General features: G+C 38.7%; 1 protein-coding gene across 2 annotated transcripts in view; it reads right to left on the reverse strand.

Annotated features, from left to right (window-relative positions):
* The window catches only part of LOC139707995 (myophilin-like), a 35,250-nt gene extending 21,401 nt beyond the window's left edge, over positions 1-13,849 (reverse strand). Inside the window, exon 1 of one of the 2 annotated variants that reach the window (XM_071619988.1) lies at positions 13,455-13,849. In XM_071619988.1, coding sequence (XP_071476089.1) covers positions 13,455-13,511 — 57 coding nt within the window. In that variant the 5' untranslated portion in view covers positions 13,512-13,849. Of the gene's footprint in view, positions 1-8,436; positions 8,661-13,454 lie in introns of those variants that run through there. The other variant, XM_071619989.1, reaches the window with a different exon arrangement.
* Between the last annotated feature and the right edge of the window lie 534 nt (positions 13,850-14,383).

The following is a 14,383-nucleotide window of genomic DNA, read 5'->3' on the forward strand; positions in this document are numbered from 1 at the left end:
TTTGCTTTCCACCCTGGGCAGATGGCTCAGTTTATCATAAAAGTGGACCATGGGATCCCTTACACGAAAAATAACTTGCTAGCATATTTGAAGTGACAGAGTAATCTATAGTTTAATGAACTGTCTCTGTCAGGGATTGTGAATACAACACTCATCAGCACGGAAATTTCAAAAGATGTAGGCCTACATACATTGACAAGGCTGTATCTTAGGAAAATCCACATTAAATCGTAGCACAAACATTCCCTTGCTTATTGTGCCATTTTCATTCGATTTCAAAGAATCCAAGAGGGTGTGGAGGAGTGGAATCACAAATCACTCATTTGACAGCAAATTGATTTTTTTTTTAAAGGCTACTGTACAAAAAAAAAAACCAACCTCATCTTGCCATATGGAATATAAATTTAGAGCACATTGGTATTCACCCCATCAATAATTGGCAATCTGATGTACAATCAGTGTGGAAATCACCGCTGGAGCATGGCAGTGCAGGTAATTTCAGGCTATTCAAAATCTATGGACCATTACCAGTATATTGTTTGACTCTGAGTTGACAAAAATAGCAATCATACCTCCATGCAATAAGCACTGTGTTGGAAAGAATATCTATTATCACGCAGATCAAAATGAACCTCATTTGCCTTAGATCACCAGCACTTCATTTCTGTGGGGGAGGAGGTATTATGATTTCAATAGCACATATAAGTAGAAGTGGGGAGAGAAATGAAATAGAGATAAGAGAGGGAGAGAGAATTTGCGGTACATGAGAGCGAGATAATATATTCATATACACGCAAGAGACTGAATGTAAGAGATAGATATAGAGATAGAGATAGAGATATGAATATATGAGATGGAGAGTAATCAATATATATATTTTATACACATTGGCCTATATATGAAATATATGGGTATGTGAGAGATTGAAGTTAGAAGATAGATTGATATACATGTAGATATATATTACATAAATACATGTGAGAGATTGAAGATAAGAGGTACATTGACAGAGGGAGAGATTGACATATAAGAGAAATTGAAAAAGAGAGATAGATACATGTAGATTGATAAAGACAGAGAGAGAGAGAGAGAGAGAGAGAGAGAGAGAGAGAAATATATATGAGAGATTGAGGGTGAGAGATAGATATATTGATAGCTAAACAGAAAGAGAGAGAGACACACACACACACACACACAGAAAGAATTAGGGAGAGAGATAGAGGATAGACATACACTGTAGCCTTTTGCCTATTTGGCATGCATTTCTATCACCTGAAATCTCAAGAGGAATGAAAACATGATATACACACCTGCAGTGTGCAGCCGAAGTACAAATAGCCCCAAATGCCAGCGTGCAAATATCACATCTCTGTCACAGGTTAGTGTAATATTTCAGACCTTGCTGTCATCTTTTAGCACCCTCAATTCAACGATTTTACCGTCATTTTGTAAATGAGCAAAGCACTTATGACTAAAAAATGCGGTAGAAATTGCACGTCGAATATTGTTTGCCATAGGCAATATTATGGATTGACACAGCTCAGGCATCGTACGCTGAATATTTTGCAAATCGAAGCATACATACAAACACAACAAAACAAAATTTTCTGGAAATGTTATATATTGATGGTAAAACCTGTAACTGCATGAAATAGTTTCCAGAAAATGATACTTCTGAAATTTCATGACTTAATCGAACTGCAGACCACACTGTTGTGACTAGTAGGCCTACCTTCTTGTTGAGACAAGGAGGAAAATATTTTGCAAGGTTTTAAGCCCAAAGTCAATATGTTTTGCTGTTGCAAATTGATTCATTGCACTATGTATTCAAATAAAGTATGACCTTTAAATTTCCTTAGACATAGAAAGATATTATATTCAATCACATATAGGCATTTTCAAGGTTGGTGTCTGGCACAGAAGACTAGCAAGACACCACCTTTGTCAAACAGACCCATCAGCGCTCACAAAGAATATAACCAGTGGCTCTTCACTCTATTCTCCTTGCCCTGGAAAACACTCTGAATATGAACTCCTGACATGGGCAAAGTTTTGCACTTTACAGAGTAGGCCTATACACCAGGGTGGGGAAAAAAATAGGAACCTGAATGAGGTCAAATATTTGATCACGTCAAACTAAGAGATGAATCTCCATTATTCAATGTCCCAAATGAACTGAGATCAGTAGGAGGCTTGCAAAAAATCTGTCTGCTATGGAAACTATTATGATTATGTGAGCTTTTCCCAGCTTGCAAGATTGCATAGAGGAATGCTGAACAATTAATGTTCAGGGTGTGTCACATGTTACTCGGGATAATAAGATGTTATAGATGAAATAGACAGAATCTGATGGAATTCAGGAGCATAAGGTTTTCACCATTTTCTCAACTTACATGTAGGCTCCTACAGCCATTGTGTTGTTCTTCTGCAAACATGCAAAACTACAAGGTGACACAGCAAAATGGCAAGCACTTGGCCTTGTCCTGTTTTGAGCAAGCCATCAATAAACTATTTTCTTTTCTAGTAATAACCTTCAATACAGCATGAAAACCCTGCTGTTCTTATGAAAGGTTTCGAAAGACCTTGACACCAAATCAAACACTACAGTGATTTGTACAGTAAGCAACTTGAATTCTGTAGCTAAATCCAACTGTTCAAACAACAAAAACTGGCAAAAACTCTCATAACAAAGAAAAACAAAAACAACCTGTTCTGTGCAGAGAGAATGTTAGGAACATCCCCCCCCCCCAACCCACCACTACTTTTCCATACCTTATGATTAATCAGAAATGTCCCTTTTATAATGAGTGCATATATTGCAGTGTAAGTAGACATAAATTTGTCCTGCGATGAATCAACAAATAGTTGGACTCTCAACAGGCATTCAGCTCGATCGGTTTTATGGTATGTCCATGCCTCGTGGGTAATCCACATATTTCTGAGTGACCTGCATGATGACAAAGGGATACCACGCTTGACCTATCTCCCATAGCCTGATGGACAATGACTATGTCATTTGGGGCAGTTCAACCGAGAATGAGATCCAATGCATTCACACACGAGACATATAGGGGCCCTCGATCACTCACAAAAAGACAACGGTCCAACTGTCCACTCACCATTAATATCCCTCTTCTGCATTACTACTCTCCCATTAAAAAACAAACAAACAAATCAACAAAACAAGAATCACATCTACAGTAGCCAGATGAGCACAATATAGTTGCAAAAGAACCAACTGGAAAAAAAGGCTGAATTATACTTTATAGTAATTAGAGTAGGTGCCCTTCCCAATGGGGGTTGCAAGCAATGGGACATCAATTTTGTTAGCACTGCCAAATGTCATGAGCATTGTCAGATTGTTACACCACAATAAAGAGAAAAATGGAAATACTTGTCACTTCAGGTTTTAGTACAATATTTAGATGACAACCACTATTGTGCTGAAAGCACCACCAATAGTAACAAAGAAGACAATGATAATAAAAATGATGGTAATATTATCTCTAACTATAATAGCTGCACTAATACCTCTAACTAAACTACTACTACTACTACTTCTACTGTTGCTACTACGCTAGTACTACTACAGTACTACCACTTCTCCTTCTTCTTCTTCTTCTACTACTACTACTACTACTACTACTACCACTACTACTACTACTACTACTACCACTACTACTACTACTACTACTACTACTACTACTACTACCACCACCACTACTACTACTACTAATTTTAACAAAAATTACAAAAGAACTACAAATAATTACAAACATCATTGTATCTGATGGCTATCGCAGTAATCATGTTGCTATTGAACACTAGCAACCTGATGGCAGTTTTATATCAAAACAGTGATTTGATTCGGTTTATTTGATCGATGCCACCCCACTCGTATTCCTTTTCTGTCGCAATAATGTCGCTGATTTCTTCAAACCTAAAGTCTCTTCTTTTTCTCTTATCTCTTATTTCAAACTATAACCTGCCTGGACTGTAATGAAAAATATATGACCCTTCAGGCAAAGCAGTATATGCCTTTCACAAATCATATACAGTTGAACCTCTCGTATCCGGACAAGTCGGGACCGGGGCTCATCCGGATAAGGGATTTGGCCGGATACGGGAGACTCAATGCTTTATACATGTACATATACATACACATGTACTGATGTAGCCCATTGACCACATGTAGTAATGTGTATACTGCAACCTTTTCATTGTTACATTTGGGGATGTTTCGGGATGTTGAAATGTCTGAAGGTAAGCAATTTGGAAGGAAATTTGATGCAATGTATGTTCATCATATTGGAAGTAATATGTAATTCATGTGTGTTTGGGTAGGAGTTCTCAAGGAGTTGGGAATCCCCCTTTCTTCCCATAATTATTTTTAAAAAAATCACGGCGAGATTGCGTCCGGATAATAGAGAGATCCGGATAAAGGGAGGTTCAACTGTATTTAGAGCAGGCATAATATTTTTGCTGATTAGGGATGTGTCGCAACACAAAAATTCTCGGCAAATTTAGCCGCAGCAAAAACCCAGAGGCCTTTGACATTGACAGAGACTTTCACCACATTTTCATAATCTATGGGGACAAATTTGGCCCACAATTACCTCCCTGCCTCTTGGCGTCTGCTCGAGTGATTACCCGGTGTAAACATTCATCCATGCAGGCGGGGACAAGTGGCCAATCGCCATGATACCTTCTTCGTGCAGTTTTCATTACACTGTCGCATCTCATACTGCTATGGCTGCATCTCACTCAGCTATCTTGCAATCATGTGAAGTGGCAAGATTTGCCAGCACCAAGCGGCGTGTCCGTTTATCAGTCCTACAATACTATTCAACAGCTAACCATCACAATGAAGAGAGTCCTCATGAATAGAAACGAAAGAGTTTAAATGCAATATATAACATCCATTTCGATCAACTTCAGATATTGAAGACTGAAGCTGCTGAAACAAAAGAAAATAACTGAAATATATTATGTGATAATGTTAATATCTTCACAAATGTTTCTTTTTTATGTGATGAGTGCAGGATCACTGAAAAATTTTTATTTTTTCTATTCAATGATGACCTTTTACTGAAGAAACTTTGAAAATGGCGCTTCTTGCATTCAAACTCAAACTAGCCTAAATGATATTTAAATGATGCCCTTCGAAAAATTTTTGAAAATCTCTTCAAAATTTCAAAGTTGCAGCCTTGAAATATAATCATATACACACAAATATATATCAGTTTATCATAATAGATAACATACATGTAGGCCTACATCAATACACAAGAGAAAGAAAGGTGGAAATTAGATTTTTAAAGATTTTAAAGAAAAGTTTGAAGGCAAATGTTTCATCACTATTACCACACAGGCCTAAATGATGAATTAGGCACCTAACTACGGTACTTCAAGAAATTATTTCAGCCTCTCCAGCATTGCCACCCTCAGAATGGATCATGATTGTTTACAGAGAAGATGCTCATGCATTATGTGGCAGAATAATGGGTATTTACAGAAAAATAGAATGTTTTCATAAGGGCAAAACAGCATACAACTGAAACTTGATATATAAAAATACAACAGTGTTCTCTAGGCAAAAAAAAAAATGCAACCATTCTGATTGCGGCATCTCACTCTTTGCATGACAGAACAGGACAAAGATACAGAAGAAATGCTACAAATTGATGATTCATGCAATTCATGATAGGTGATCAATGAAATTGACTGGTATAACAGGAAGGCAGAAGCAGTACATGATATGGCTGAAATCTGAGTATAATAAATCATGATACACACTATCGATGTGCGTGTGTAATCATATCTTCAAAATGTTTCTTGCTATGTATTTCGATAGGCCTATGTGAATATCTAAGTGCATGACATGTAGACAATAGGGATATATGTGTGTGTCTATTTGAGGGTGGAGGGATTTTACACAAGTAGACCCTATCTTTCATTACTTTATATTCATCAGCATTAAAGGACAAGTTCACCTTCATAGACATGTGGGTTGAGTGAATGCAGCAATATTAGTAGAACACATCAGTGAGAGTTTGAGCAAAATCAGACAATCCGTTAAAGAGTTATGAATTTTTGAAGTTTCTGCTCAGTCACGGCTGGATGAAAAGACTACTCTAGCTTGTGATGTCACATGAGTACAACGCTATAAAGAAAGAATAAAGAAAATTCAACATATTTCCATTTTTCTTGCAGAACAAAAGAACACTCGACTTCTCTCTTTCAGAAGGCAGGGGGAATAATATTACCCTTAACATACATCGGTAGCAAGTCGAAGAAATGTGCACTTTATTCAAAAAGTAAAGTTTTTTGAAATTCTGTTTTTATTTTCATTATATAGTTGTACGCATGTGACATCATACACTGAAGTAGTCTTCTCTTCCAGCAGTGACTGCGCAGATACTTAAAGTATTCGTAACTTTTGAATGGATCTTCCAATTTTCCTCAAACTTTCACTGATGTGTACTGAGATACTAATATAGCTGCATTCTCTCAATCCTTACGTATATGAAGGTGGACTTGTCCTTTAAGCACTATATAAGTGTTACTTACTATTATTATTATTATCATATTATTATTATTATTATCATTATTATTATTATTATTATTATTATCATTATTATTATCATTATTATTATCATTATTATTATTATTATTATTATCATTATTACTATTATTATTATTATTATTATTATTATTATTATTATTATTATTATTATCATTATCTAATAAGTGGTCTTATTTCCTAAGTTCATGCTGAAATATTCCTTGGCTAAAATCTTGAGAGACAACTAGTAAAGGTGGGGAAGGGGGAGGGAGGACAGACTGCCCTCAGATCTCCAGTCATCCCCTCACATTTATAGGAGTGATGACAGGTGGCTAGCCCACATGGAAATATGAGCTTATAACCCATCTTTTCCTTTTCCTGTCCCCCTTTTTTGACAAGACAGAGTTCCCATGTCTAGCTGCTGTCTGGCTGCTTGACAAGACAGACTTCGTGTAAGGTCACCTGGGGTCAGCACAGGTTGAGAGGTCACCTCATATTTATGTCCCACCACATTTCAATCTGCACAGGAATATGATTGGCATATCATAGCAGAAGTAAGGAATATGCTATAGAATGGATGTGATTCCATGTGTGTATTCAGATTTTTTACCAACTCTGTTTTATTACCTTCTGGTGTGAAAGGTCACAGGACATAATCAAAATCTGGCAGTAATCTTAAATGTGCACTTCACCTGACAATCTTTTTTTTTTTTTTTTCCCATAAAGAGCCACTGCATTTCCTGGCTCTCCTTATGTTTTGTACTCACAGGAACAAAATCAGACATGAATATGTCTGGAAAGTGTGAAAACATCATTTTATTTCTGGAGGGGGGGGGGGGGAGGAGGGTTGAACCACTCCAGACAAAAATGAGACAGATATAATTAGAAAAAGGACTAGATTCCTAAATTACAATTGATCCAACATTCACAACTGTTTATCATGGTTTGCACAATTTGCCTGTAAAGTTTACATCATTTTGCTAAATATTTCCTTCAAAATTTCCTTCACCCTGTGTGTCTCTCTGCATGATTTTCATATTATTTTTTTCATTCTCAAAGCCCAAAGGAAAAGGGCATATATAGGAGATAGCATATAACTGAAAATGGGATCGACATATGACTGAATACAAGCAATGCAACGTGCATTTTGCGAGACAAATTCCATTGACAATTTACCGGCGCAGACTGATTTACCAAACTGGAATGAGGCATACGATTTTGCCCTGGAATGATGTAAAATTGCATAATACTGTATCATGTATGTGAATCACACTACGGAGCTACACGTTTGTAGCTCCATGATCGCACGGACTAGATATATACACTCTAGGGAGTCTAGGGCTGTACTCGATTCTTCAATCCATAGAATAGGGGCTTCGATCGTTGTAAAATACTAGTACTCCTTATTGAATCCGAGATAACAAGAGCATGGCGCATCACATCACAGGTAGCATTTATCGCCATTTGATTGGCATGGCGCAGACATTATGCATTGGGATCCAAAATCACTTCTGCAGGTGGTTCTTCCGACTGTTGCTGTGGGATACCCATTGCAACCGGAGTCAGTAAGTTTATTATCGTGACATGTTATGAACTTACACAGCTCCGCACGTTTTGTCTTGTTGGTCCGCGCCAAAGACGATTTCTGCTCGTCAAACGGAAACCTGTGGGATTCTACGGAGTGCTGTCGCACGCACAGCAAGGGAGATCGCACGCGAGAGCTGCATGACATGAGACGGGAGCGCTCTGCCTACGAGCAAGGTAGTAACCTTGAGTGCAAGTACAGATAACGACAGGATTAAACTTACGTTTTTTAATCTAACGCGATAGTGACGTTCTAACTCACAAACAGGACTGACTTACAAAATTACCTTTCTTTGGTTATCCCTATTTATTCCACTGGGTTGTGCTCTGTATCCAGACATTTTGTCGATAATTTCGTGTCACAACAGGTAGTTTCGGCCTGCAGGAGGGCTGTGAATACCTTCACCGAGTTCGTACGTCAGTTTGCGGTGCACGGGGGCAAGCCAGTGTGTAGCCTACACAGAAGGCTCTCTCGTAAGTGGTCACAGCATGCAAGCGCGCGATCGCACATGTCTTCGATGAGAAGAAATTTCTTTGGTAGTAAAAAGACCACGCCCCCACTCGTGCTGGAGACAGATCGTCTTGGTTGGCGAGAGGACCACAAGTTATAATTATGCGAAAAGCCTGACACATCATTTTCGTGGAATTTTATAGGAAAACGCAAGTGAGTCTCGACTCAATACTTTTATAATTACATCAAGGAGTTTAATGAGAGATATCAAAATGATTGAACGTCAACCATTATATCAAATAATTAGGCCTTATGTTAGTTGGCATGAAAAACCAAATAAAGTGCCGTAGTGGGACTCAATGCGACAATGTGTCATTGAATGTCGAGTGTTATTGAATTATATATTCGACAGGTGGCTTAAAGCTATACTGCCTCACTGGTGTGTAGATATATATAGTTTCATGTAAGCTCTACTACAGTAACTGTTGCGATGAATAATAATATTATGGAGGATGAAAGATCACCGAATTGGATTTCGACATAAAAAAATTCAGACACCGACGATTTCTTAACGCAGTGCAAGGTTTTGGGATAAAAAAAGGGCTTTTTGCCCCCTCTCGAAGTCAGAACAGGGTCATGCGATCTTACAGCGAGGTCAAGTGCAGATACAGCGGGGTTCACTATTGCCACCGGATCGGCAGGCAGCCGACACGGTGTTCAGGCGCGGATGAAACGTGCGTATTGTTGTCTGGTCTCTTTTGTTGCGCTGTCTGACCCCAGGGGCGTGAGTCAGCATTCGCAAATGTTCCCTACCCTGTGCATTCCTTTCCAATGACGTCATTCCTGTCATTCACACAGTATGATAAACGTGCTTTATCATCAAACTTCCGGAGATTCACATGTTAGATATTCACATGTTTGGTATTTGCGTCGGTCCGTTGACATTCCGTACTTCTCTCGATATTTTGACAGTGACGTCCTGCTCCCTTATAAGCCAGAGCATATCAAACCCGTCCTGGCTGAACAATAGACCTCTACACACCTTCTGTTCACTTGACGTCAAAATAGTTTAAATTCTCTTATAATTATCATTATTCCAGTGGCTGCCTTCACGGATCTATAAAACTTTCTTTTAACAAAGGACGACACACAAGCGTCACGAATGGATTCCGTTCGAAACGGAAACTCACAATCACATGACGTATTTAATTATTCTTGTTTGATTTCAATAACAATATACTTGCAGGAATGTCCGACTCATTCCCCCCCCTTTTTTTTTTTGCTTCTCTGTTCATTAAGATAGACAAAACACAGAAATCTAATGTGAAATGCAATACTTTTTCTATGTGATAATCATCTCATACTAAATTAAGTAAGTGCATCTCGCTGCAGATCTTTTCATAACTCCGCAAAGTTTTTGAACTGGAAGCTTTTTTCTATGAGATTATGGTGTTTGAAGCATGAGGCAAAATGTTTTATTTCTTTCCTTTTTTCGTCGGAAAATAATGTTGAATCAAAAGTATGGAAATGTCGTACTAGAAGTAGAAGAAATCTGATTTATGGAGACATCACAACATGTGCAACATCCCATGTGCAACCTCTGATTTACTACATGATTAACGGCAGATGCTGTTATTTACAATAAACTTCAATCACATTAATTATGATGACCTGGTTTGGGTTAACACTGCTGACGATAATGAAGATGATTACGATGATAATGATAATGATGGTGATGATGATGATGATGATGATGATAATAATAATAATAACAACAACAACAACAACAATACTACTACTACTACTACTACTAATAATAATAATAATAATAATGATAATAATAATAATAATAATAATAATAGGGGCTACCACTGCCGAGGGCCAGCAGGGTATTCCATTGCTTTGGAATGCTACCCTATGCCCACTTGTTTGACGTACACTCTGATGTTTTATGTATTTGTATAATCTTGGCAGCTTCAACCAGCATTGACAAATACAATAAAAAATGTTTTATGATGATGACAATGATAACAGTTATGAACACCATATAGGGCCTACAATATTCATCGTCGACCATCAGCATTGCGGTGCAATGGCATCACAATAATTCCTGTACACAGTAATAATGTCCATTACTCTCAAGGTACTTATACAGAAACCGCAATCACGCTGTTTTCACAAGGTCGGGTGAAGGTTCCTATTGATATTATACTCTGTAAAATATGCTAAGTGTCAATGATCACGACGAGACTTTGGATTGAGTCGTGAACTGTGGACTCTAGCTAGCCGCCCTGGATCAGACGTGTACGATATGGTCAAAAGATGGCGATATGACACATCGATCATAATGTGAAGAGGATCTCATCGAATTGACTCTCTTCGTTGTCAATGGTTAAAAACAAAAGATCAAACAAAAACGACACAAAACAACCCATAACGGAAATTACGAACAGCAAACTATGCAGTCAACAACACAAAACAATGCATGATAGATAGACAGAGTTTGGTTAATATTTTCTATGTCAACGTCTACTTGAACTGCCATGTTCTTGGGTTTTTTTTTCGGAAAGCTCTATCGTTTGTTTGTTTTGTTCTGTTTTTTTTTTCACTGCTTATTCCTTTATAGTTTACTATACATTAACCAACCGCAATATAATCATTTTTATGTCTTCTTTTCCCCCTCTTTTAAATTTCGTTCAATTTCATTTCAATATCTAGCCTCCATAATTCGTGACCCATCAGGAAATGATATTACGGTTATGTAGGCCTATGACGAAGAATTGAGTTAACGCGCATTTGTGCATTCTTTTAGTCAATTATCATAACTTTGAAGTTCCGACCGTATATAATTATGTAGAGTAACGTCATTATTCTTTATCGTTCTACTTTTGACGCGCTGAAATTTTCTGGGTTAATAGATGGCGGATGATATAATAAACCCATTTCTTGATCATGAACTTCTGGATCAGTCGCTTCAAGTTTCACTCCCTTCCCCCTTACCACCCCTCCCTCTCTCCCCCCCCCCCCCATTCCCTCACTTCCCCACCCTGTCTGCGAGTGCAGACACGGAACAGATCAGGAATAAGTATATCTATACCGTTTACCGTCTACACTCACACACTGCGAAAGCCTACAGTGCAGGCGAGCTATTCCTTGACAGGAAATACGTGTTATATTTCAGCCCGCAAATATTATCCTCCAGCACAAACATGTTTGTTTCACAACGGGTTATCGACATTATAGGACTATGCATTGACTACGTATTAGAGCACTCTTTGTTTTAAATCAACGATCTATAGAGTTACAAACTTATATCTTGAAATACATCACGCTGCTTCAAGGGAGAATCAATCGTAATTATGTTGAATTCACTTGTCAGTCGACCACGTTTGTGATCACAATGAGATTTCACAATGTGATTTATTTTGGACATTCTGAATTGAAAATTTGGTCTCGGACTATCTGGGAGACACACGAAGCATTGGCATTAAAATTATCAAATTTCTAACGTAATATTCCATAAAGAAAAGAAAAAAATGGGTGAAAATTTTCGACATAATAAGCATCTCCAGGCGTAAAATTTGGTGAAGGTTGGAGAAAATTAACTTGGCAATCGCATCAACTCTCTCTTTCTCTCCCTGGATCTACTTTTTGGGCGATATCTCACGCAGAAACACTACCTTTGGTAAGGAAAGAGTTAAATTAGCGCGACTGGGACAAGACAGTAAGACCTGAACTGTCCGCCGGATTGGTCACATATCATAATATTCGCAATGAGAGAGCATGTCTAGAGCGAGTAGTTTAGAAAGTAGTCTGTACAGTCGAATACAATGGTGAATAATCACAGCACTCAGAAGTACTAGTACATCACACGTATACTAATTTGTACTCAGTTCATTGTGATCTCTGAGTTTGCTCGGTCATGTAGCATATGCAGGACTATCTCGTTATGGAATCGTGCTATCGATTGGGTGTTGGTGTTAACGGGGGCGTGGCTGTTCCGTACATAATACATGCGTGGTCTTAACCTGGCTCAGTGCATGGAATGATTGGAATCACCAGCCGGAGAACATCGATACACATCAGTATCAAATTCACATCAAAATACTCTCCTACCGGTCATCTTTACCTGGTAATACAAACTTTTGTTTATGTAGGAAGTTAGTGATTGTCACGGGAAGTAAAAGGGTGGACACGATACTATATTACTATACAGCAGTGTACGTTAGTCTTTGGCGCTATAAGGATTTTAACCCACAAAAAGGGGTCCTAATGACATTAACGTTAATGGATTGCCCTGCGTCTTTGGAAGAGTTTTAAAGCAAGGGATGTCATCTAACGATAATTATGTAATTATCCACCTTTCAATATGGAGGAGCCGGGAGGGACGGCGCTCCAAAATACCCCCCCCCCCCCCGCCCCACCCCATCACTTTCTCACCGTTCCTTTGTTCCATTCTTCATACGTTACGCATTTTCCACGCTATTCTATGGACCCACCGCTATATACATGAACTTCCGGTAACATGCTGATCGCAGGAAAACATTTCCCCCTCTTCTTTTTTTAGATCAGTCAATTGAACAGCTGCTTCCTAGATATCACGTTGAAATATATTGCTTGGCTATGAATGATCGTCTGCTGTATTTCCCCCCTTGGCAGCAACAACAACAACAACGATGAACACTCCCGAAGAGAGAAACATCGTGAAGGGAAAGCATACAGCGTCATAATTTTGTGCAGCCCGTCTGCTGCCGACAATGACCTTTTTTATGTAAGCATGAACATTATACGGCAAGTTTGCTCGATCCTGACATGAACCAAGTTTTGTACAATATTATTCCCAGTCATAATCACCTTCTGCTGCATGTCTTTCCTGAGCCCACTCGGTGCTGCCCTGGTTGAAGTCGACATTTTGGCAAAGAGATTCGCTTTAAAAAAAATCACAAGAGAGTATACCGAGAGAGCTTGCAAAGGGGTTACGCTAAAGCGCCGAAAACAAGCAGTGCCGAGACACAAAACGTTCAGCGAGCTCAGAGCAGGAAGGTTTGAACAGAGTGAGGCTTGAAATCGCCAGACGACTCGATTTGTATGTCTGATCCCTCGTTCCGCGTTTTTGTTAGTAGTCTGCTGCGACTATGTTATTCCGGCACATGCGTCACGCAAAAGTGGTAAAGCGTTTTTACAGTTTTCGGCGCAAGGAACGTTTGCGTGAGGACAACAGGTCCCGATAGTCACAACTTATCTCCAGAGTAAACCCAATTCGTTATGTGCCCACGCGATTTGATGTGGGTTGTCATTATCAATGTGTTTTGGAGCATGAATGTCGAGTCTGCGCAGGGTGCTCGGATATGCCGAGGACGACACGCCCATCTAGTGACCTGATCAAATATCCTCATAACTAACAAGAATGAAAAAAAAAAACCCAAAACAGAAACCCCACAGTGACAGAAAAGAAAAAAAAAAACAGTCGAAAAAGAAAGGGAAAACCTGTTTGTGTTATGCAGTCTGCTACCGTACAACGGCGGATTTAATGGTTATTTTGAGAAACTTGAACTTGAGTTTGGAGAGGGTGGCAATGGGGAGAGATCAGGGTGGGGGCAGACAGGGAAGAAGAAGAAAAAAGAAAAAGAAAAGAAGGGAAAGTTTTCTATTTTTATTCATTTACTTATTTTTACAAATGGGGGGGGGGGGGTAAGGCGTGTCCACAGAATATCTAGAGAATTTATGTGATATCGATGACACTTGGTATGTGCATAGGTGACGGGTCCTTAGTAGGAATAGAA

Source organism: Diadema antillarum, unplaced genomic scaffold (assembly GCF_040938485.1).
Source record: "Diadema antillarum isolate AM-2024a unplaced genomic scaffold, OU_Dant_1.0 seq00001292_RagTag, whole genome shotgun sequence".
NCBI classification, from domain to species: Eukaryota; Metazoa; Echinodermata; class Echinoidea; order Diadematoida; family Diadematidae; genus Diadema; species Diadema antillarum.